Source organism: Melospiza melodia, chromosome 7, assembly GCF_035770615.1.
Source record: "Melospiza melodia melodia isolate bMelMel2 chromosome 7, bMelMel2.pri, whole genome shotgun sequence".
NCBI lineage: Eukaryota > Metazoa > Chordata > Aves > Passeriformes > Passerellidae > Melospiza > Melospiza melodia.
Window position 1 is genome coordinate 4,532,372 of NC_086200.1, and position 25,544 is coordinate 4,557,915.

Consider the following 25,544-nt stretch of genomic DNA (forward strand, 5'->3'; position numbering starts at 1 on the left):
AACAGGTAAGATGGGGGTATTGAAATCAGATTGGCATTCTTTCAATAATCCTAACCGCAGAAAATTTTCAATTATTGGGCTGATTCCTTCCCTATCCTCTTTCTTTAGGGGGTACTGCTTGATCCTCACTGGTTGCGCCCCCTCCTTGAGTTTGATTATTATGGGAGAGGCATTTTTCGCCCTCCCTGGCACATCAGAGGCCCACACCCCAGGAAATACCTGACTCAGTATTTCTTCATCAATTTCTTCCTTAATGCCAATAGCTGTCAGAGTTAAACTTAATAACTCTATGTATTTTTGATCATTTACCTCCAGAGTAATTTCCCACTTTTTGAATGTAATGGTTGCTTGTAACTGTTCCAATAAATCTCTCTCTAAGAGTGCTCTTGGTGAGTTAGGCATGTACAAGAATTTATGAATACCCCATTGTTTTCCCAATTTATACCTCAAAGGTTTACAAAAATATGCTCTTTCAGACTGGCCAGTTGCCCCCTGCACTACAACATAATCATTTTCCACAGGTACTAAAGCCTTATTTAGAACTGAATATGTAGCCCCCGTGTCAACCAAAAATTCCACCCTTCTCCCTTCTTCCCTCAGCCTCATTGTTATAACTAGTGGATCCGCTGGGGTGGAATCTCCCGGTCCTCCTCAGTTGTCTTGTACGCGTGCAGCCATCTGCTGGTTACTCCTTCTTCGTTCTGGGCATTGGTCTTTCCAGTGACCAATTCTTTTGCAGATTGCACACTGGTTCCTGTCCAGCTGAGGTGGTCCCTGTCTCGGCGGTCTCTGGTTGTATTTCCTCTGCCTTTCCTCCTGTACTACTGCCACCAACCTTTTCATTCCCTGTTTATATCCTTCCTCCCGGTTACTAAATACTCTCCAGGCTTCCTCTAACAAGGCTTCGAGATTCCTCTCATCTGGTCCCCGAATTTTCTGAAGTTTACGTCTGATATCTCCAGCAGACTGCCTCAAAAATGAATTAACTAGTTGATTTATCCCTATCTCAGACTCTGGATCTAATGATGTATGACGACGCATAGCATCCCTCAAACACTCTAGGAATTCAGATGGAGTCTCAGAAGGCCCCTGCTTAAGGGAATATAAGGCAGACCAGTTTATGGTTTTTGGAATAGCTCTTTCTACTCCTGTTGCTATCCACTCTTGATACTCTGTTAATTTCTTTACCTCTGCCGACACATTAGGATCCCATTCTGGATCTTGGAGGGGGAAATGTTCTTTTACATCCAGCTGTGTGGCCTTACAGTAATCCTCTGCCAAATTCCCTGCTGTCTTTAAGATCAGCTGTTTCTCAGTCTCAGTGAAAGCATCTAGTAGCAGCTGGATGTCAGCCCAGTCTGGATTGTGTTGTTTGATAACATATCGTAAGCGTTTGGCAGTGAGTATCGGGTCAACACGATAATTCTTCGCAATCCTTTCCCATGCTTCTAAATCAAGGGTGGTAAATGGCACTTTGATCATCAATTTCGTCCCTTCTGGTCCCACTGCCTGTCGCAGAGGGGCCTGTAGCACTACTTGCCTCCTAGTTCTAGATGCAATTGGACTCCCACGCGTAGGGTGGGTTCTAGTAGATGTGCCCTCCCCACCTGAGTCCTCCTCCTTTTTGGGGAAGTTCCCTTCCTCCTCATCTTCGGTTTCAGCCTCAACCTCCTCCACCTCCCCCCCCCGGGGAGGAGCTGGAGGACCTTTCACCCACTCAAATGAGTCTCGTTCTTGCTCCTCAGAACGATAGACCTTATCCGATCTCATACACCGTTGTTCTATACTGCATGCTGAACAACAGCGTTTGATTTGCCCTCTCTTTGCCTTGTTATCTTTTTCGAGGGCCAAGACCAGTGGGTCTGAGGGTGATTTAATCCCACAGTCCTTTTGCCACTCTTGGTGATTCTTTAAAACAAAAAAACATATCAGCATATGAAACCTCATCCCATTTACCTTCCTGTCTTAAAAACAACATTAACTGCAGTAAAGTATTATAGTCTAGGGTTCCAGTGGGTGGCCACCTTGCTCTGTCCCCTAACCTGTACAAGGGCCACCAGCGTGTGCAATACTGGATTAAATCCTTTTCTATTCTCGGAGCCCCCCCAGCTAGTGATTTCCTTCCAGTGGGCCAAGATGCACCCTAAGGGGCTAGCCCGTGGAACTTCCTTGCTCTGGTTGGTTCCCATTATTTCCTTCTTGCCCTCTCTCGCTTCCACCCAAATCTCTTTTCACAGGACTTCACAGTAGCTTCCCAGTCCTCCTCCCACACACTCCAAGTGGCAGGTACCAGATGCGATTTTTCACACAAAAGCTTTAAGATCTTAGACTCTGAATCAGTTCGATGAGAAACCTCTAACTTACACTTGGGGCAAGTGCCCCGTTGCCTGCTGGAACAGCAATACCAGCGTTTCCTACAAACTATGCACTCTAATAATACCCACGCAGCGTGCCAGCCCCTTGATGCACCAAAGGTTACTGGAAATTTCCCGCAAAGGCAAGCTATTCCATTTATTACAGGGAGCTCTAAATCCTCTACGGCAAGCTGTTCTCAGTCCAGACTTACGAGAGTGCCAGCTGAAGTCCGGTAGAGCCCCTCTAAATGAATTCGTTCGTCTCCCCTATCTATCCAATAATTCACCGGATTCACAAACTCTCAGGGGTCGAGTCCAAACCACTGAGGCAGAGGAACCCCTCGGGTTCGTCTAGCCACGGTGAGAGTGTACACAACCTACACCACAATTTACCACCTTTATTCAACAACCGTTCTCACCCTCTTTTCCACAGTTTACTCTGTTTTCCTCTGTTTTCTCTGTCGGGCACTCCCTGCCCCCACAGCCTGCTCCGGCCGATGTTTACTCAGCCTCTCCAGCGGCGGGTAGGGCTTCCCCCCCCACGCAGCCTGATTCGGCCGGCACTTACTCTGCCTCTCCGGTGGCGGGTAGGACTCCCCCCCCGCACAGTAGAGCACTATGGATCTGCTCTCTTTTATACAACATACACTTTATACACTTGCACGATTACAAACACAGCGCGCTGATCACACAATGCAACATACAGCCACACAGTGTCCGGACACCACTCACACACACAGGCAAAGAAAACATACGCGGGTCCAGCTCTGCCCTATCAGAACAATGGACCCCAATACACGCATACACGGGTTCACCCAGCCCACCCCCAGAGCTGCTAGCGGTTCCGCTCTATCAGAATCGATGAACCCCGTCTCTAATACAGTTTTCAGCTGCTCTATCAGCTGAACTCAGCTGCTCTATCAGCTGATCCCAGACGTCTCTGGGTCTCTGGGTGATTTACTCTCTTGCTCTTCTTCCTCCCCCCCCGGGGGCCCCTCAGTACATACCGTATCTTCCTCCGCAGGCCAGCAGGTCCTTGTCTGTCCCAGCAGGAGGCAAGCCGAGATGAGCGGAGCCCCACCAGGAAAAATCCTGGGGCGCGCCTAGGAGTCCGTCGGTCCCCTCCCTGCCCCTGTGGGGACAGAGATGGAGACGAAAAGTATCTCCTTCTCCTGGCTGGCTCGCCAAGAATGTTTTGCGGAGAAAAGAAGAAACCTCACAACTTCGTAAAAGTTGTAAAGTTCGGTATGCTTTATTACGACACGTGCCGGACGCAAGCCTCCCTAATAGGCAAGCGTACCTCTGAAGACCTCGGGTCTTCTTTTATCCTCCTCCCAAATGCATATGTATACATTTTCACAATAAGTTCATACATATTCATTCCGCGTGACATTTAGCACTAGTTCTTCTTTATCAGAGGAATTCTTAGGTCTGGGGCAGATCGACCTTGCGGTAATTTCTGTTTTCCTTTCTCTGTCTCCTTGCTGTCTCTGGAATGCGGCCTTTCCTTCAGCTTTTGGCCCCACAGACCTCTCACCTCTTCCCGGCACTTCACCTAATTTAGAATGGATCCCCACTTCGTCTCACTATCTTAAGAATTTTAATTGGACTACCTTGTTCCAAGGCTACTTCTTTCACTACTTGATCAACTAATCAATTTCCTTTCATTTTAATGGTGTCCCCTTTTTGATGTCCTTTTATGTGAACTTTGGCTATCTCTGTTGGTTTCCTCAGGGACTCTATTACTAATTTTCTTAGCTCTTCATGTATTAAATTTTTTCCTTTAGAATTAAGGTACCCCTGTTCTTCCCATGTTTTTCCAAATGTATGGGCAATCCCAAATGCGTACTGGGAGTCAGTATAGATTGTTCTTTTGTCTTTTTCTAGTAAAGGGCACAGATTTCACAGCACGGGGCACACCAATTTGAGGGTAGCTTTCCCATTTCCTCAACTTGCATGTTCTGCCCATCTACGGTTGCATACCCTGAGACCCGTTTACTGGCTACCATTTGTGATGATCCATCTGTAAATAAAATTCTCCCATATGGGAGCGGCCCTTTTTCTAAATCTTCTCTCACTTTAGTCTGCATTTCAATAATTTCAAAACAATCATGCTCCAGGTCTGTTAACAGCTCTCCCATGAGGAACTGGGCTGGATTTAAACATTTTGAAGTGACACATTCAAGGCCCTTGGTACTTATTAGGATGACTTCATACTTTAGTATTTGGGATTCGGTTAGCCACTGAGGGGCCTTGTGACTTAAAACAGCTTTTACATCGTGTGGGGTATGAACCCGGATCTTCCCCTTTCAGGTTAGTTTCTGTGTGTCTTCTGTTGGGGTGGCTGTTGCTGCTATCACTTGCACACAGGCTGGCCACCCTCTGGCTACTGGATCTGGTAACTTGGAGAGAGATGCGACCACTTCCTGCATCCTCCCCTATCCCGTGTAAGGACTCCACAAGCTATCTCTTCTTCCATGTTTATCAATAGGTCAAAGTTCTTTATAAGGTCTGATAGGCTCAGTACAGGGGCAGGGGACAATTTAATTTTCAGATTCCAAAGCTGTTCCTTGTCATTTGAGGTCCAGGTTACAGCCTCTGAGTCTATCAATTTGCCATATGGAAATTTAACACTTTTAATATACTGATCAAGCCATAATCTGCAATACCCACACAAACCTAGTAATTTTCTAACGTCTCTTTTGGTCTTTGGGGCAGGGATGGAGAGAATTCCCAACTTTCTCTTGGGGCTTCACCTTTTATACCCTTGGGTGATTATATGTCCTAGATCTGTTACTTCTTGTTTCACAAATTGCAGTTTCTTTTGTGATACTTTTAGGCCTTTTTCCCCTAAGAAATTTAGGAACTCTATGCTAGAACTTCTAACTTTGTCTTGTTCTCCCTCTGATGCAAGTAAATCATCAACATATTGTAAAATATGTACCCCATTCTCAGGTTTAAAGTGTTCTAGGAGTTCTTCTAGAGCTTGCCAAAGAGTTTCGGGGATTCTCTAAACCCCTGGGGAAGACCTGTCCACCCTATTTGCTGTTTTCTTTTCTTTTCAATGTCCTCCCATTCAAAGGCAAACCAGTTCCGGCACTCTTCAGCCAGGGGACACACCCAGAAGACATCCTTTAAATCCATGACTGACAACCATGCATGCTCCTCAGGTACTTGGCTTAAAATGATGTGTAAGGGTTTTGTACTACCGGGTGTTGTGGTGTGCTGTAATGTCCCATTTTGGCCTTCCAGGTCATTCCCCAAGGTGTGCCTATGCCTCTCTCCCTTCCCTCTTGCCCCCATGCTGAGTGAGTCCTGTCAATCAGGCTTAACATTCCAGCAAGGCGTTGTGTGGTTGGTCAAGTTCAAAGGATGCCCCTCAGGCCCAGGGGTCATTGGCCTGTCTGGGTGTCATCTTCCCCTGAGACCTTGCCCCTCCCACCTGGTTGGTGGCTCACCTGTACCTCCCCTCCCCCTGTCCCTGAGCTTAAAAAGGTCATCAGACCATGCGGCCGGGATTCTGTTGGAGCAGTTGCTCACGTTCAGACCTCTGTAACCATGGAATAAACCTCTGGACATTAAACCCTCCAGCAGAATCCTCTCCTTTTTCTCTTTACCATCGCCTGAAGCTATTCCTCCTGAGGTAAACGGGGTTCCTAACAAGCCTGGACTTGTTCAGTGCCCAGCTGCAACCACCAGCAAGCCAAGGTATCTCTGGGGTGATACACCGCAGTTGCTGCCTTTGGCCAGGCAGCGAGGGTCAGACTGGCCCAGGCACAATCTAACTGGTAATATTGGGAGCCTTTTTCCAATATTTGGCGTCCCTGAGGCGGGCTAAGCAACTCTGCAGCCCGAGACGGACCTGCAGTACTTTGGAGAAGCTTCTAGCAGCCGTGCATCCAGCTGAAAGGGGCTTTGGTTGCATCACCCTCAGCTAAAGACTTTGGGAATATTCCCAGAAGAAGTTTCGTGGACTGTTCGGCACCTCTGGAAAGCTTATCTCCTTTGTGGTGAGCAGATTTTCCAGAGGGAGGACAGGGTAGCCTCTCTCGCCCACAGAGAGGTCCTGTTCCGGTGAAGAGACCTGCCTGTACCCAGCCAGCTACAGCTTCCATTTCGGGTGAGTATCTCTGCTCTCGGTAGAGCAGGAGCTCAAAAACAGACTCTGCCGTGAGTTCTGTTCCTTTTTGCCTTTGCATTTTTGGCTGCACAGCCCCACAGACGGGAATTCATTGATTTCTAGCTATTAGCTTTCTGCCGCGTGTTTTGCTGTCTTTTGGAATTCGCACGGGAGATCTTTGCCCTTCCTCTTGGCTCTGCAAGCTCGGCTCTCTCCACGTGGTCGGGAGATCTTTCTCTCTCTCTCTGTGCGGGGGAGGGGGGACTCTCAGCTCTCTTGCCGCGGGGGACTCTCTTTCTCAGCTCTCTGTGGGGGAAGGGGGGGGTTCTCTGCACACGCGGCGCGGGGGAGCCCGGTTTCGGCTTGCCACGTGGCGTGGTTGCTCTCTCTGCTCCGCGGGGGGAGCTGCATTCCACGGCGGGGGAGGCTTTGTTTCTGCCTCAGCTCGGCAGGCCGTGCCCTGCTGCTGCTGCCCGGGAATTTTAAAAGCAGTATATACAGCTGCATTGTGAAGCTTTTGTCGGCTCGTTATCGCTTTCCTATCTGTGTTTTTTTTTTTTTTAGAAATCGGTAGCTGATTTTAGCTTTGTTTTTGGTCAGGCGGGATTTAGTACTTTGCTTTTTACATCTAACATGGGTTTGAAACTCAGCATTGTACAAAAAGGAGTGTATTATAATATTGTTAGCATTTTAAATAGTGGTAATGTGAAGTTCTCAAAGGGAAAATTGAAACAGTTTATAAGATGGCTTTTCCTCCACTTCCCACAAATCTCCCCTGAAGAAATCCACAATATTCAATTCTGGGATAAAGTTGGAAATGAATTGATAACCTTAGGACAATCTGGCAATGCCCCCTCAGCTAAATTTGTGTTTTGGAGTTTACAAATTCGAACAGCATTGCTCAAACAAAAGGAAATGGAGAAAAAGCCAAATGTAAAGCCATGTACCTCTGCTCTCCCTGTTTCTCCCTCTCCTAGTTCTAAAACCCCTAAACCTCTTTCCCAAAAACTTGGTATTTTAAACAGATCAAACTCATTGGGAAGTCGATTCCCAAAGTCTGTTGAAATGCCTGAGTTGCCCTGTCCACAAGGCCCTGGCCAGGCTGCGTGGAACCTTTCCCAATCCCCTGTGTCCCATCCTCAGAAACCCACAGCACGTGTTAGCTTTGCAGAGAGTAGTGTTACCCAAAATGGCCCCCAGCCCCTAGGGGGTCCACAAGATGGTGGATGCCACGTGGCATCTTCCCAAACCTGGTCTTCTTCTTCCCAAAAGCCCCTTAAGCATCCTGAAACTCCAGCCCCATCCCCCTCTCCTCCTGTTCCTCGTGACACCTTCCCCCATCCCTTTCCTGCAGTACCCTCAGCTCCACCCCTCTACTCCTCCCAGGGGGCGTCTGCTGACGTGATGTCACCAGGTGTCCCCGCCCCCTGCTTGCCCCCTGACCCCGCCCCCTGTTCCCACAGTTTCCCCGCCCCTTGCCGGCCCCCTGTCCCCGCCCCCTGTACCCGTTGCGTCTCCGCCCCCTCCCCTGGTTCCCACGGTGGAGACACACCCACTGCCATTCCTCAAACCTGTAGCTGTGATCCCAATGCTTCTGTTTCAAGGGATACAGAGCAGGGAACAGCAGATTCAATGCATAGTCCCATGTTGTCACTGGCTCCTGTTACCTTTCAGCCTGCAGCTCAGGGGGGAGCAGCTCCAACTGCTAATTGGAGTTCTTTTGGACAGCAATTGATTAAAGAGATCTGTAAGTCTCATAAAGAATATGGTCCACACAGTCCATATTTCCGTGGCCTTTTAAATTCTGAATTGAGTAGGACTGTAGTGATTCCACATGATTTAAAACAGCTTTTTTCCTGTCTAATGACCTCCACGGAATTTAAATTATGGGAAATAGCATGGAAACAAATGCTAAAAGATGCTCTCCCAGGCTTGCATGCTGATCCAAACACAGCCAAAGACAACAGTGGTAACTTGCCGATCACTCATATTGCATGTCACATTTCTCCCACCGATCCAAACAACCAGATTGCTATAAATTACCAAATTGTGAGCCAAAATTATCAAAACTTTAGCAAAGATTTATTAATTTGTCTGTGAGACTGAAGTTCAGTCTTTGAAACCACCACAGCCAAAGAGACAGCATCGAGCCTGGGATCGGCACCAGGTGAACACGGATCTGAGCTCCCAAGTGTCCGAGTCCCCCCAGTTCACGCTCGTGGCTTCGAGCAGTGAGTTCTTATACAGTTTATTCTGCCCGAGGCAAAGATGACCAAATTTCCTTTGTCTCTTCACATGCATCGCTGTTGCTTTCAATGTGCAGAGGTGGACAAAAGCCTCGTCCAGGTGTGCAATTGGTGTTGATCGGCTTCAGAGGAGCCGTATATTCAGATGTATCAGGGTGGCGTCGCTGACTATCTTGATAGATGCAATAAGCAGGGCGATAATCACTTTTGGGTGGCTCCCAACAACTCGGGGAAACCAACGATCATTTTCCTGGAAGCTTCTATTTTTATGTTAAGGTGTCGATCATTATCCTAACATGCGTCCGGGAACTAGTTGAATCTGAATAAGACAGTTGCTCCTGGCCAGGGTAGTCAAAAGACATGGTTTGGATTTCACAGTATTTTATACCATACATCAATAGCATGAATTATCCCTACCATATAATACACTCCTGTGAATGCTCACGTGCCCAAGAGTTGGGCACTGAAGATCATCGTAACAATGGACAGGAGGATAAGGCTACCAGGATTAAAATGTCTCAGGAGGGTCTGGACTGGCCACACAAGGGTGAGTTATTTCTGGACACTTCAGGTCATCAGTGAAAAGATGCAACCTCCAGATGGGCTCATGAGGGATGGATTTAACCATGGACACCATCTCCAGGTTATCCCTGACTATGTAACATGGGCTGAGATCAAGCAGGGCCTGGCTAGGCAGGCAAAGCCCCTGTGGTATGGAGATGATGATGGGAATATCAGTCTGGGTTTGTAGTGGGAGTAGCAAATTGGAGAGCAACGTTCTTCAACCACAACAGTCCTGTGAGAGCCAGCCCGGTCCCTGCAGTGCCCCAGCTCTGCTTCCTCCCAGCTGCTGGATAAGGAAGGGCAGAGCCATGGGGGAGGGAAATGCACAAGGACTCCTTCATGCCAGGACAAAGCACAGTCAGTGGAGAAGGGACACAGGGATGGGCTGTTTTTGTGCTCTACCATGGCAGGAGGAGAGGCAGAGCTGCAGAGACACACAGACCATGTGGATCCCTGCAGGAGCTGATCTCACACAGCAGCTCCCTGGCCTCTGCTGCTCACTGGTTGCTCTGGTTTGATGTTCCCTGATGGTTACACCCAGCCCCACACACACCAGTGCTGGGTGCACACACACACCAGTCTCACCAGTGCCTGGGTCCCCAGAGGACACAGGACCTGATGATTTGTGGTCCCCACTCCAGTATGTGACACTTGGACATCCCTTGGTACCCAGAGCAGAGAGAGCTCCCTTGTCCCAGACAGTTCCTGGCAATGGAAAGTTTAGGAAATGCCACAGGCTGTGGGGCTCAGCTGTAGGGCATGGCCAGGGACGGGCACTGACCATCATGTTCACACATGACCAGCTCTTTCATCTCCTTTTCTCTGTTGATTCATGTTTGTTCTGCCACAAACCATCATGGTGCCACCCTTTCCCTTCCTGTGGTCCTTTCTTAGGCATTCCATGGGAAATCTTGCACATTCCCCAAATGTCCTTTGTGGATTTCTATCATGAACCTCAGACCTGATGCAGAACCCCCAATGTTCAGCTGGTGAAGTCATACTTGAAAGCTCTGTCATTGACCCCCTTGGTGAGTCTTTCATGAGGAGGTGTCAGAATGTTCCTTACATTATTTATCTTCTGTTTTTTAATTGGAATAGCCCTGAAATATGATCTACTGCAGCCTTCTTGCTGTGGGAAAGCATAACTACCACTGGAACAGATGACCAAAACTCCTGACCTTGAACACTTTTTGGGATGAGGCCCTCATTTCTATAGACAACCTGTTTACAAGTTGTCAACCTCACCACAAAATATTTCTTTCTTACATCAAATCTGAATTTCTCCTTGACCATTTTAAAGACAATGTCCCTTCCTCTGCCACTAGAGGCCTATAAAAACATTTCAATTTTTCTTTTCATATTTTAATCTGAAAAGACCGTGAAAGGACAAAAAACTGCCCAAGATGGGATTTGGAGGTGTAAAGCACATGACACAGAGAGACTGATGGCCCTGGCCTCAGTGCGGTGAAAATTGAGAACACAGCAGGAGTAGCCTGAGAGGGCTTGGAGGGTGGTTTCAGAGATGGTAGAGTTCTTCTTCATTGTATGAAACAGCCTGAGGAAAAAATGATGCCACACAGATCACCTGCGGAGGTCCACACTAGGCGCATGGAGAAAGGAATTTCTATCCCAGGGCAGGGCTGTGGTGCAACACATCCCCAGAAGGAGTCTGGGTCACCCCAAGGCTTTTTGTGGCAGGCAGAGGCAGGCAGGAGGCAGAGCTGTCAGCAAAGGAAGGGCCCAGCCAGGTGGGGCAGCCGGGGGATGCCGACAGCCTGCAGGGACAGAGGCACAGGGCAGGGACACCGTAGCACAGCCTGGGCTGCACAGGGCACAGGCATGTGCAGCAGCTGCAAGACAGCCCTGCCAGAGCCAACTTGGGCAGCACTTTGGCCATGGCTGCTGGGCCTGGGCCTGAGGCAGGAGCAGGAGACAAGTGGCACTTGCAGGCCTGGGGCCTCATTGCCTCCTTGTCCCAGCTATCCCGCAGGCTGCCCAGCGTCGCAATAAACGTACTCTTTCTAAATTTAAAGTGTTAGAGAGTCTTTGTCCGTCACAGTTGGACATTGGTACTAGATCAATATCCATATGTTTTTAATAAATCACATCGCTGCCTCCAGTGTTCTGCTCTAGCTGGAACCTGGGGACATATTCTCAGTCGTGTCCCTCAATGGGATCCATTAAAACTTCACAAACTTTGGAGTCTAAATTTAACTTTGAGTTCCTGAGAAGTTTTTTGAACACTCTCTCAGGGACTTAGTCTGATGTAAACAACACCAAATCCCCAACAGGCTCATTAAAGTCCTTGTGCTGTGTCTGTGCTGCTGAGCTTTAAAGGAGCAGCTCTTCCCAGGGCCAGCTCCTCTCCCAGCCCAGCAGGGCTGAGGGCTCTGCCTGCAGGCACTGAGGGGACAGGAGCCAGGCAGAGACAGGCTGAAGCCAATCAGGATTGGGAAGACATTGAGCTGAGACTTCACTTGGGGAAAGATCTTCACAGCCCTGTGCATGGTGAGTCTGTGGGTGCAGAGCAATGACCCCTGTGCTCCTGGAGGGATCTCCTGAAGCCAGCACACCCCACAGCCTGGGGGATGTGTCAGGAGGACTCTCCCAGGTTCTCTGTGGCACAGGAGGAGCAGGAGGAGGATGTGCTGCAGAGTAGGACTGCCCTGGGCACCGTCGGAGGGACAGGGCAGGACAGCTCCTGCTGCCAGGGACGGCTGCAGGGCGTGAAGCTGGGGCTGCAGCCAGGGCTGCCCAGGGCTGTCCTGCAGAGCAGCTCCTGCAGCCCTCAGGGCTCTTGGCCAGCCCAGGGCATGTGCCACCGTCCAGGGGCAGCTCTCAGCCTGCCTGGCAGCTCCCCATGGATGCTGCAGGGGAGAAGTTGGAGGTGGAAGGAGCCACCCCCATCAGGGCAGATTCCTGCTCTGGAGATGGTGCTGCATGGCCAGGGCTGGTCTCAGCTTTCTCCTAAAGGGAAGGGAAAGGGGCTGTCATCTTTGGCTGTGTCACTGAGACTCCTGTACTGTCACCCTGGACATCAGCAGATGGGCCTCAGATCTCCCTCAGAAAGTGCCTCCTCAGCCTCCTCTCCCTACAGACAGCAGCAGCAGCACCTTGGCTTGCAGCATCTATGTTTGTCTGCCCTGCCCTTAAGACCCTGCTGCCAGGGAGATGCCGCTGGGCAGTGCCCTGTGCTGGGAGGGGTCTGCAGGGCAGAGCTGAGCCCCCAGGACTGGGCTGGGCTCTGGCAGCACTGGCAGGGACAGGGCTTGGATAGAGAGAAACAGATCCCAGTAGGCACAACTTGAGGCAGCAGAGAGCCAGGCCAGCCCTTGGTATCCCTCAATGTCCTGCTTCACAGGGAGAGAGAGAAGAGTTGGAAAGATTGATTTTGAAACTGGAGTCTTCAAAAAAAAGCCTCGTTATTTTTAAGTGCAGTTTTAAATGGTACATCCTGTACTAGAGCGAGGGGAAATGAGCAAAGGGCACCTGGGTTGGACCAGCAGTTTTGAGTGCGCTGGGGCACAGGGAGCCTTGTTATCCCTCTGGGCTCCCCAGTGTTCAGCCTGAGAGCAATGCTAAGAACAGGACTTCTGTCCCTTTTAAAAAACACACAGTTACTTTTTAGCCCAAAGCTCACTGAAAAAAAAAAAAAAAGAAAAAAAGGTAGATGAAATTTCCCCAGAGAAAGAGAACCAATTTTTAGTGGTTGTGTAAGAAAATAGCACAGCATTGAATGCAGGTATTTTGTCCAAATTGTCAATGTTGTCTTTGACTAGGTCAAAATGTCCAGAATCAAGAAATGTCCAACAGCAGCTCCATCAGGCATTTCCTCCTTCTGGCATTGGCAGACACGCGGCAGCTGCAGCTCCTGCACTTCTGCCTCTTGCTGGGCATCTCCCTGGCTGCCCTCCTGGGCAACGGCCTCATCATCAGCGCCGTAGCCTGCGGCCACCACCTGCACACGCCCATGTTCTTCTTCCTGCTCAACCTGGCCCTCACTGACCTGGGCTCCATCTGCACCACTGTCCCCAAAGCCATGCACAATTCCCTCTGGGACACCAGGGACATCTCCTACACTGGATGTGCTGCCCAAGTATTTCTGCTCATCTTCTTCATGGGAGCAGAGCTTTCCCTCCTGACCATCATGTGCTACGACCGCTACGTGTCCATCTGCAAACCCCTGCACTACGGGACCCTCCTGGGCAGCAGAGCTTGTGCCCACATGGCAGCAGCTGCCTGGGCCAGAGCCTTTCTCAATGCCCTCATGCACACGGCCAATACATTTTCCCTGCCCCTGTGCCATGGAAATGCCCTGGGCCAGTTCTTCTGTGATGTGCCCCCAGTCCTCAAGCTCTCCTGCTCACTCACCAGCACCCTCCGAAAGCTGGGACTCAGTGCAGTTAGTGCCTGTTCAGCATTTGGCTGTTTTGTGTTCATTGTTTTCTCCTACGTGCAGATCTTCAGGGCTGTGCTGAGGATCCCCTCTGAGCAGGGACGGCACAAAGCCTTTTCCACCTGCCTTCCTCACCTGGCTGTGCTCTCCCTGTTCCTCAGCACTGCAGCGTTTGCCTACCTGAAGCCCCCCTCCATCTCCTTCCCACCCATAGATCTGGTCCTGTCAGTTCTGTACTCGGTGGTGCCTCCAGTCCTGAACCCCCTCATCTACAGCCTGAGGAACCAGGAGCTCAAGGCTGCAGTGTGGACACTGATGAGTGGACCATTTAGGAAACATTAAACTGGTTGCCAATATCTGCATATGTCTTGAAATAAAAGTAATGTTTGATATTTCTTGTTGGATTGGTTAATTTTTTTGTTCTGTTTTCATTTTTTAATACTCTCCCTAAACCAAGGCCATTTTTTCTGCAATTTCTTATTTTGCTTCTCCAAAATTCACTATGGCCTCAGACTGTGTCAATAAGGAGCTGGTCTCTTGGTGGCTTTAAAGGAGATAAAGGATCTCCCAGTAGAGTTTTCATGGGAGATCTCCTTATGTGTCCTTCTCTGGAGCGGCAGCAGCAATGTCTGTGTGCAGAGCTGGGGGCAGATCAGTGCTGGCACAGCAGCTGTGCCCAGCAGCAGCAGCACTTGGTGTTGCCAGTGCTGCTGCCGTGGCCCTGCCTCACTGCCCTGGTGGCCCTGGTGTTGCTGCAGGGCCTGAGTGCTCTCGGGGCCTGGCACAGTCCTGGGGGTGGCAGTGCCGGGGCTGCAGCAGGGACAGGCCATGGGCACTGCTGGGCAGCGCTGATGCCTCAGGCCAGGGCCTGGGGGCTCCAGGCTCCTTGCCCAGGCTCTCTCAAGAACACACCCAGGCCAATGCTCAGCACAGAAAAGCCCCGTGAGCAGCCCCAGGCTGGCCGTGGGCAGGCTGGGGGCAAACAGCATGGCTGGGGCTCTGCAAGGGCCCTGGGCGAGATGGGAAGGAGCAGCAGAGCAGGGGCTGATCCATCTCCAGTGCACTGGACAGCCGAGGGCAGCGTCCCAGAGCATCCTCATGGAGCTGCCAACAACATCCCCCATCTGCAGCCCTGGCCTCTCCCCCCGCTCACACAGGTGCCCCATCCTTGCAGGCACAGACACGGCAGCACTGGCTCAGCAGCCCCTGTTTGCATTGCACACAGCAGGCAGAAGCACGCCCAAGCTGTTGGTGTGGGGACATGAACCTGAGGGGGCACAAATGCCATCAGCCCCTGGGGCCAGCAAGGGCTGGGGGACAGCAGGGAAACCACTCAGCTTTGTCCTGGCCTCTGCACTCAGCCAGAAAGTTTGTTCCCATCAGCTGGGAGTTTCCTGTGCCACTGCAGACGCTGTTGCTCAGAGCCAGGGCTGCCTGGCAGCCACCCCCAAACTGCCCTGAGCATTTCCCTTACTTCACCTTTGCTTTCTGTACTCTTTGCTTGTACAAATTTCTTCCTCTTGCCCATCCCTGTCCCCTCCCCTGCAAACAGCCAATCCTTGTTTGCCCTTTCCTCTCTGGCCCCACTCCCCATTGCAGTTCCTGACTTGGCACCATGGGAACGTCCCTTGGGCAGCAGGATCATCCTACAAGTGCTGCAGGAATTGTCTGCAGGCTCCTGCAGTGCCTGGTGCTGCTCCCTTGCCAGAGGCACCCCAGGCCAGGGGGGCACATCTGGGCTGCTGTGTCTGGCTCAGGGGCTCCCTGTTCTGGGCAGTGAGGAGGAGCTGCAGAGGCTCTGCAGGACTGACAGGATGGGCTTTGGGGCTGTCAGGAGAAGCTGAGGGACCTGGGCAGCTGGAGCTCCTGAAGAGGAGGCCCAAGGCTCATCCTGCAACTGCTCCAAGGGTGGCTTCAGAGAATCACAGAATCAGCAAGGTTGGAAAAGACCTTGGAGATCATCAAGTCCAACCTGTGCCCTGACACTGCCTTGTCTCCCCTGAGTCTTCTCTTCTCCAAGATAAACAACCTCAGCTCCCTCAGCCACTCCTCACAGCACTTGTGTTCCAGATCCCTCTCCAGCCTTGCTGCCCTTCTCTGGACACACTCCAGGTCCTCCATGTCCTTCCTAAATTGGGGGGCTCTGAGCTGGACACAGCACTCAGGGTGCTGCCCAACCAGTGTCCAGCTCTGGGGACGAATCCCTGCCCTGCTCCTGTTGGCCACACCATTCCTGATCCAGGCCAGGAGCCATTGGCCTTCTTGCCCACCTGGGCACACTGCTGGCTCATGCCCAGCCTGCTGTCCATCAGTCCCTGCAGGTCCCTTTCTGCCTGGCTGCTCTCCAGCCACTCTGTTCCCAGCATGTAGCGCTGCAGGGGTTGTTGTGGCCAAAGTTTAAGACCCAGCACTTGGATTCTAAAATTAATCTTTATCTTACTGGATTCTGCCCATCCATCCAGCTGCTCCAGGTCACTCTGCAAGAGTCGTCCTGCCTTCCAGCAGATGGACACACGCCCCCAACTTAGTGTTTTCTACAGATTTACTAATGAAAGACTCAACACCCTCATGCAGTTGTCGTAAAACTATTGAACAGAACTTGCTCCAGCACAGGCTCCTGAGGGCAATCACTGGTGACTGGCTGCCAGCTGGATGCAGCAGCGTTCACCACCACTCTCTGAGCCTGGCCATCCAGCCACTTGTAGACGTTTTGTTGTTGCCCCTCCTTCTTTCCTGGAATATTTAAAAACTAAGAAATGTCATGGTCACTTTGCCCCACACAGCCTCTGTCCACCACATGTCCCACCACCCCTTCTCTGTTTGTGACCAGCAGGGGCCAGAGCTTTTCTTGGTAATGGGAATTGCAGGAAACCTCCCCAAAGTGCAGCTTGGAAGGTTCAGCCTGGAGCTGAGGAGAAAGCAAAGTCCCTTGCAGGGCAGAATGTTGGTGCTGGAGGTGTGGCAGCTTGAGGCTGGGCCATGGCCGGGCTCTGTGTGCCAGGAGCTGGCAGCGCTGGGTGCAGGGAGCCCAGGGAGGGCACAGAAACGCTGGGTGAGAAATGCTGGGGCACAGCGAGATGGGCGAGTGCAGCTGGCCAGGGCAGAGGAGCAGCACGCACAGGGGGCACAGCCTGCAGGACACATGGCCAAGGGCTGGGCAGGGCTGGCAGGGCCACAGGCACCCAGGCCTTTGTGCCCTGGGCCTGGCCAGCACCTCTGGAGGCCCCACAGGAGGAACCTTCCTGGCAGGGGCTGCACTTTGCTTCTCCCTCAGTCTCCCTGGGGAGGCTGGCAGGGGCTGCAGGTTGATGCCATTTGTCCTTGCTGTCCCTCACATCCCCCTGGCCCACAAACAGCCCCGAGGCAACCGTGAGGGACAGGCCCTGCTGGCCCAGGCTGGGCTCAGGGCTTGGCCTTTCTGCTTCCTGCAGCCAAGCCAGGCCTTGCTCAGCATTGCAGTTCCCTGCTCAGAGCCTTGGGCTCCCTGCAATCCTGCCCTCAAGGATCTGCTCTCACCAGGCCCTGGGGAGCCTTTGGCACTCCCTGCCCTCAGTGGGGCCCAGCCATGCTCCAAGGCACTTGGAGTTTTGCTGCTGACCCCTTGAGCAGCTTCTTCAGCCTTCTCTCAGTTCCTGAGGGTCCTGGACTCAGCCCTAAATCCACCATGGGTTTGATTAAAATACAGAAAGCTCTCAGGGGCTCTTTGTCTCTCTTCCATTGACTTTGAGTCTCCAGGGCTTGTGCAGTGTTTGGAGTCAGTTTGGAGCTCTCTTCAGAGGGAGATTGCAAAGTGCACATAATTTTTAGGGTTTTTTTTATTTATCAGCTCAGAGAAGAGGCGACAGAAGCATTCCCCAAGTGATCTTGATGCCAAATGTCTCCTCAGGAGGTCTGGACACAGAGAAGAATGAGCCCCTTGCAGGCTGAGCCTGTTTCGACAAGCTGCTCCTCACCCCCAGCCTCACCATGTCTGACATCGCCAACCTGAGACAGACGAAAAATTTTTTTTTTGAATATTCATTTTTCTCTAAAATAAATTTCAATAAATTAATAAAATTATAACTCTATTATTCTTATTTATAAAAATCTTATTGTGGAGTTTTATTAACTAATTTTTATGCTGTTCTTAAAAAACCTATACATTCTTAGCCACCAAAAAGTTATTAGTCATTGGTTCCAAGTAACACAATTCCCTTAATTAATTAATTAGGCTCAATTGACTATTTATTTCTTCCTCTTTATAGTAACTAGTAATATTTGCAGGCCTTTTTTAATCTTTTTTTATAATGTTCTTCTCACACCAGGTAAAAAGGGCCATTCTGTCATGGAAACTGAAATAAACAGGGCCAGGAGATTCTTCTCCTTTTTGATGCCTCTTTTAAAAGTGATCACCTCAGGATCGTGGAGCTCGGCGGGGCTGCAGTCCCCGTCGTCTCTCCCAGGGCGACTCAGAGGAGGAGGACGACATGCGCAGCTTTGTCCACCAGGGGCAGAGCTGGGGCTCCGGTCCTCGTGGGAGCCTTTAGGGCATCAACACCCTCTGATGTTGGATTGGTCTCAGTCTCACTTCCTCCCAGACCCGGCCCGGGGGCTCTCGAACGCAGGGTGAGGAACAACGAAGGTTTTCAGCATCTCTGCAGGCCCAGCATGTTAGCGTTCAAAAACACGTAATCACGGGGATTATATGCGGTGCCTTTTATTAAGAGCTCTTGGAATCGGGGTATATTCAACCCAAATCTGACTCCGACCATACATCCGAAATGATCATGTTTTATACTCTATCGTTACATAACTTTCATGTTAATTATTAAACTTATTTTGTTCTTTTGTATACATAAATTTAGCCCCTCTCTGAATTTCCAACATAGTTTCTCACTATTCTTCTTATGGTTATATAATAATTACATTTAATTACTAAACAATCATCACATCTAGCAATTATACAATTTATCATACTGCTTACGCAGGTGCAGTTGATCTGGGAAGGCACAAAGCCCAACATTTTAGATTCTATCTTTAACTTTTTCTTTTGGGGTTTTCTCAGTGCATTCGGAGCAGGGGTCCCACACAGCATGAAATAAACAGGGCCAGGAGATTCTTATCCTTTTTAATGCCTTTATTAAAAGTGATCAGCTCAGGATGGTGGAGCTCGGCGGGGCTGCAGTCCCCATCGTCTCTCCCAGGGTAACTCAGAGGAGGAGAACGACATGCGCAGCTTTGTCCACCAGGAGCAGAGCTGGGGGTCCGGTCCTCGTGGGAGCCTTTAGGGCATCAAGACCCTATGATGTTGGATTGCTCTCAGTCTCACTTCCTCCCAGACCCGGCCCGGGGGCTCTCGAACGCAGGGTGAGGAACAACGAAGGTTTTCAGCATCTCTGCAGGCCCAGCACTCTGCTCCTCTCATCCAGACATCACTCCAATCTCTCAACTCTGAGCTGGCTCGTTGTTTTTGGGGTTTTCTCAGTGCATTCGGAGCAGGGGTCCCACACAGCATGCTGGTCCTTGGAGTATTTTGCATATCCCTCCCCTCCAAAGTCTCTTCTCCTTGCTGTTTGGGAGGTCCCCACCCTTCACTGTCTCAGAGCGGGGCCATTACCTCGCCCCAGCCAGGGCTTTCACTGATACAAAAACAACCATTAACAACAGCGACCCGTAACTACCATAACACAGGCAGAACCCCAGCAGCAACAGTGGTAACCTTTTTCTCACAGAAAAAATCAACAGAATTTTTGTTCATAACAGTCCCCCCTCTTTCTCTTTGATCGAGCTTAAATTTTAAGCTCACATCAACTTACAATTTTTGATTCATGGGTTTCATATTTAATTTCTTGAATCGACTGTAAATTTCTTGTGCACTTTGGTAATCACAGTTACTTAACTTTGCCACTTTCCTTGGTTTCGTTAGGTTGGTCTGCACGGCAAATGCTGTTTTAGTGAAACAGATAAATAAGCACAGTAAAAAGAGCGATCCTCCAAGTATACACAGAGTGAGGAAAACTACTCTTTCCCACACATCCTTTTTGAAAATCTCCGGGTTCTCCCACCAATTGGAATCAAGTGTTTTGGGTCCAAAAATAAGAAATTTGTAACAAAAAAAAAAAAAAAAAAAAAAAAAAAAAAAAAAAAAAAAAAAAAAGGGGGGGGGATTGGGTCCAAAAAGGGGAAGTTTGGGACTAAAAAGGGAAATTTGGGTTCAAAAATGGAGGACTTGGGGCCAAGAATGGAGAATTTGGGCTGAAAATGGGAGAATTTGGGTCCAAAAAAGGGAAATTTGTACCAAAAAAGGAGAATTCGGGTCTAAAAGGGGAATTTGGGTGCTCAGGTGGGAAGATTGGGCTCCAAAAGGGAAATTTGGGCTGAAAAAAGGGAAAATTTGGACTCAAAAAGGAGAATTTGGGTTTAAAAGGGGAATTTGGGTGCTCAGGTGAGAAGTCTGGATCTAAAAAAGGGGAATTTTAGTCTAAAAATGGGAAAAATTGGACCAAAGAAGGGGAATTTGGGGCCAAAAAGGGAAACTGAAAATCGAGAATTTGTGTCAAGGAAGGGAAAATTTGGGACTAAAAATGGGAATTTGGGTGCTCAGGTGGGAAGTTTGGGGTCAAAAATGGGAATTTGGGGGATTTTGGGTGTCCCAAGGGGGGAATTTGGGGGATTTTGGAGAATTTGTGGGATTTGGGGTGTCCTGAGGGGGGATTTGGGGGAGTTTGAGGCATTTTGGGGAAGTTTGGGTTTCCTGAGAGGGGAATTTTGGGGGAATTTGGGGGGAATTCATGGGAATTTGGGTGTCCTGAGGAGGAAATTTGGAGGATTTTGGGGGGGATTTGGGGTGTCCTGAGGGATAATTTGGGGGATTTTGGGGAATTTGAGGGAATTTGGGAGGGTTTTAGGGGAATTTGAGGGGTTTTGGGGTGTCCTGAGGGGAAATTTGAGGGGATTTTGGGGGAATTTGAGGGAATTTGGGTGTCCTAAGGGGGATTTTGGATGTCTTGAGGGGAAAATTTGGGGAAGGATTTGGGCCATTTTGGGAAAATTTGGGGGATTTGGGGCATCCTGAGGGGAAATTTTGGGGGGAATTTGAGGGAATTTGGGTGTCCTAAGGGGTTTTTTAGTGGGATTCAGGTTGTCCTGAGGAGGGAATTTGGGAAATTTTGGGGAAATTGGGGGAATTTTAGGGAAATTTGGTGGAGTTTATGGGAATTTGGGGGATTTTGGGGGAATTTGGGCATCCTGATGGGGGAAATTTGGGGCATTTTTGGGGAGTTTGGGTGTTCTGAGGGAGAATTTGGGAGATTTTGGATGTTCTGAGGGGGAGTTTGGAGGGAATTTGGGGACTTTAGAGATTTTGAGGGATTGTAGGTGTCCTGAGGGGGGAATTTGGGAGAATTTGGGGGTTCTGAGAGGGAATTTTGGGGAATTTGAGAGGAATTTGGGGGATTTTTGTTGTCCTGATGGGGGAATTTGGGTTATTTTGGGGGATTTTGGGGATTTTGGGTTTCCTGAGGGGGAATTTTGGAGGAATTTGGGTGTCCTGAGGGGGGAATTTGGGGGAATTTTGAGGGATTTGGGGGATCTAGGGAGAAACTTTGAGGATTTTGAGGGAATTTGTGGAAGTTTGGGAGGAATTTGGGGGATTTTGGGTGTTCTGAGGGGAAATTTTGGGGGATTTTGGAGGATTTGGGTGTCCTGAGGGGGGAAATTGGGGGATTTGGGGGAAATTTGGAGGATTTTGGGTGTCCTGAGTGGGGATTTTGAGGGAATTTGGGGGAAAGAACTTGGAGGAAGTTGAGTGCCCTGAAGGGCAAATTTAGGGAATTTTGGGGGAATTTGAAGGATTTTGGAGGGAATTTGGGGGATTTTTGAGGCATTTTGGGGGTTTTGGGTGTCCAGAAGGGGGAATTTGGGGATTTGGGGGGAAATTGAGACATTTTGGGTGTCCTGAGCATGGATTTTCGAGGCAATTTGGGGGAAATCTGGGGAATTTTTGGTTTCCCGAGGGGGAAGTTGGGGTGTCCTGAGGGGGAAATTGAGGGATTTTGGGGGGAATTTATGGGAATTTGGGTGTCTTAAGGGGGGAATTTGGGGATTTTGGGGGGAATTTGTGGGATTTTGGGTGTCCTGACGGGGAGTTTGTGGATTTTGGGGCAATTTGGGGGATCCTGAGGGGGAAATTAGGGAGATTTTGGGGAAATTGGGGGATTTGGGGCATTTTGGGGCATTTTGGTTGTCCTGAGGGGGGAATTTGGGAGATTTTGGGGGAATTTGAGTGATTTTGTTATGAAAAAAAATTCAGTTAATATTTTTTTTGTGAGAAAAAGTTACAAAAAGGCAGCCAGATCACTGTAGCTGCCGAAGTTCTTCGTGTTTTGTTATTGTAATCACGGGTCGTTGTGGCTAATCGCTCCTTTTGTATCAGCAGAGCCTTGCCCGAGGCTAAGGTGTACTTTTCCCTGAAGGGTGAAGAGACCTGAGAGGGTGGGGGGGGCTATGCAAAGTGACTCCAAGGACCAGCATGCTGTGGGACCCCTACTCCAAACATGCAGGAACCCCAAAAAAACAACGAGCCAAATAAGAGTTGAGAGACTGGAGTGATGTCTGGACGTGAGGAGCCGAGTGCTGGGCCTGCAGAGACGCGGAAAACCTTCGGAGTCTCTCTCGCCCTGACAATAGGAGTCGTCCCCGGCGGTGAGACCGGCCGACTTGGCTGGGTGAACCAACTATCTGACAGGGATCAGTAGGCCCTAAAGGCTCTCAAGGGGATCTGATTCCCAGCTCTGCCCCTGGCGGACAGAGCTGTGCATATGCTTCTCCTCTGAGTCGCCTTGGGAGAGCCGATGGACTCTGCAGACCGCCGAGCCGCCCAATCCTGAGCTGATCACTTTTAATAAAGGCATTAAAAAGGAGAAGAAGTCTCCTGGCCCTGTTTATTTCAATTAGAAAAATCTAAATTAACAAACCAAAACCACTACAATGTCATAATAAACCTTCTGCCAAAGTTTCTCTGATTTTCTAAAGTTCCCAGTAAAGGCTGTTTGGTTGTTTTGAGTGCCTGAGAACCTCTTGTTGGTATTTTAAAGCAGTCCAACTCAGAGTACACAAACAATTGTAATTCCTTTTAAATGTCTCCTTGGGAGAGTAATCTAGGGGATGGGGGTCAGGGCTTGTGTGTCCTGCTTGGCACAGCCCAGGCAGGGCTTTCCCAGCCACATTCCACACTCCATTTCCCAGCTGGAGCCCCTGCTGCCTCTGAGTTGTGCTGCCCCAGCCCCAGGGACGCTCTCCTTGTCTGCCCATTCCCCCACGGTCTCTGGGCAGGGATGGCCTCAGTGGGGGCTGCTGACATCCTCAGCACCTTGGAGGCTGCTGCTGAATTTTCCTGCTCCAGAGGCTTGTTCAGCCTTCAGCTCTTCAGTGCAGCAATTCAGTGTCCCAGGGCTCAGTAACATTCAGAACACCTTAAAAAGCCAAGCCTCTGGGAATAATTTGATTTCAGTTTCCTAATAATTTGTAGTTAAGTAGATCTCAGAAGTGTATTCAAAGACATGATATTTAAAAAGACAGTGAGAAAAGATTTTTTAGGTCCAGTTTAGTTTTGTTTTCCGGTTAATTCATTGACATGTGCAATCTCCAATTGACACCGAATCCAAATACCTCTTCATGCAGTTTGAAAAAATATGAAAATCAAGACCCTTTCTATCAGACCATCAATCAGACTCTGTCCCTACCCCCACCCCACCATTTCCCCCATCCCAGCCCTGGCACTCAGAGCAGCCTTGTGCAAATCTGAGCTCCCTCCAGCCCAGGCTGCACCTGCAGCTTTCAGCTCCTTGGCTCCAACTCCCACCTGCTGTCCTTGGAGAAGGAGCTGCCTGAGACACAGAGGGATGTGGAGAGTTTTGTCAAAGAGTGGCTTGAGGAGAGAGGACACAGCCAAAATAATTTGGTAAAGATGTCCTAACTAGGGCAGAGGCCTTTTTGCAGGCAGGGTGTCTTTTGGGAATGTAGCTGACTAGAGAATGGAAAAGTACAACACCGTGGTTAATTCCAAATCTTGCACCTGCAAGATAAGGTGTCCTTGGGCCTAGCGGAGTATGATAAAGAAATGGACAGCGAGACTTGAGAAGTAGAGAACGTAGGCCCAAAGGAATGTGGATGAGTTAATGGTATAGTTTAACCAATAGATTGCTTGGCTTACAGAATATTCATAAGCCTATTATTTGCTGTATAAGTGTTTGATGCTTTCTTCAATAAACTGGACCTGTGATGAACCATCTGGTGTCCGGGTCTCCTTCTCTCGACAGAGGGATGTTCATTTGTTGTCAGCCAACAAAGCCAAGGGAAGGCACAGCTCCATCCGATGCAAAAGCCATTCTTCTCCCTGGCTCTGCCTTGCACCTGATCCCCACAGCCTGTCCTGTTTCCTTCATCCCTCCTTTGCCAGGGACTTTGTGGGACAAGGGAGCTCTGCTCTGGGGATAGAGGGAGATGCAAGTGACACTGCTGGGATGGGAGCCACAACTCATCAGGTTTGTGTCCTTTGGGGGTCAGGAACTGAGGAGACTCAGAGGCACAGAAAGTTTCAATTCATGGCCGACAGACCAAAGTTGAACAGGACACGGTTTAACAACAATCACGCTCTTCCCTAAGCTAGGGGCAACATCCCAGCAGTGTCTGATGATTCTGCCATCCACAGGTGATTTCCATACTAAAATTACTTTCAGACAAACATGGTTTTATGATAGATAAACACACGATTCAGTTCTTGCATCAGGATGCTCATCCTGGTATGGTGCACAACAGCTCCAACAATTCCTGATTTGCAAAGTTGTCAGTGGTGGATGGAGAAGAGAGGTCAGGCTGCTTTTGGTGCTGAGGAAAAGCTGAAAGCAGCCTGACTCATTTCATCTCCTCTTGTCCTCGCTGATCTCTCCTTTCCTCTTCCACCCATTGGCTTTTGTGTCCCCCCAGGCCCCCTGTGAAGAGCCTGGCTCTGTGTTCTCCATTCCCTCCTCGCTGGCACTGCCAGGCTGGGATGAGGAGCCCCTCAGCCTTCCCTGCTCCAGGCTGGACCAGCCCAGCTCCCTCAGCCTCTGCTCACAGCCCAAGGGCTCCAGTCCCACCTTGGAGGCCCTTCCCAGACCCTGCTCCAGCTGCCAGACATCTTTCCTAGCCTGGGGAACCCAACCCAGGCCACAGTGACCTGGATAATCCCCGTCCTTAAAGCCCTGGTCACACAGCCCTGGCCCCTTGTCCCCATGTCAGGCTCTGGGGTGGATCCTGTAGAACATCCTTTGGTGGAGGCTCTGGCTCCAGGTGGGCCGGGGGGATCCCGGAGGACAGGGACCCTGCTGGGCATGAACAGCATTGGACTTGTTGGGAGAAACTGTGAGGGGGAGCTGGGGCAGAGTGACCAACCCAGTGACCTGACACAGCCCTGCTGGGATGTCACACAGCCCCTCTGGGATGTCACAGCCTGCTCTGTGATGGCACAGCCCATTCTCTAATGTCACACAGCTGGTCTCTGATATTACAGCCAAATCTGTGATGTCACAGTCGGCTCTGGAATGTCAGACCTCTGCCCTGTCACAGCTGGCTCTTTGATGTCACAGAGGCAGTATATGATGTCATAGCTGCTCAAACACCTTACCTAACCCACTCTGTGATGTCATAGCCTCATCTGTGACCTCACGTTACCAGATGATATATTATCTACACCAGGTGAGTTGACACCTGGAGCTTGTTCTCCAAAGCCCCAGGCCTATGGAAACCACACAATGCCCATTGTGTGAGAAGGGGAACTGGATGTCCACCAGCCTCAGTTTCCTGCTAGCTCAGCAAGGCCCACCAGAACATTGGGGTCCACAACC

At 50.0% G+C, this 25,544-nt stretch overlaps 1 protein-coding gene across 1 annotated transcript; it reads left to right on the forward strand.

Moving 5' to 3' along the window:
- Window positions 1-13,086: 13,086 nt before the first annotated feature.
- LOC134420463 (olfactory receptor 14J1-like) lies at window positions 13,087-13,839 on the forward strand (the record flags this gene model as incomplete). The annotated part of the gene is made up of 1 exon (XM_063160630.1): window positions 13,087-13,839. A coding segment is annotated over exon 1 (753 nt), but the record flags the coding sequence as incomplete, so codon positions are not given.
- Window positions 13,840-25,544: the final 11,705 nt, after the last annotated feature.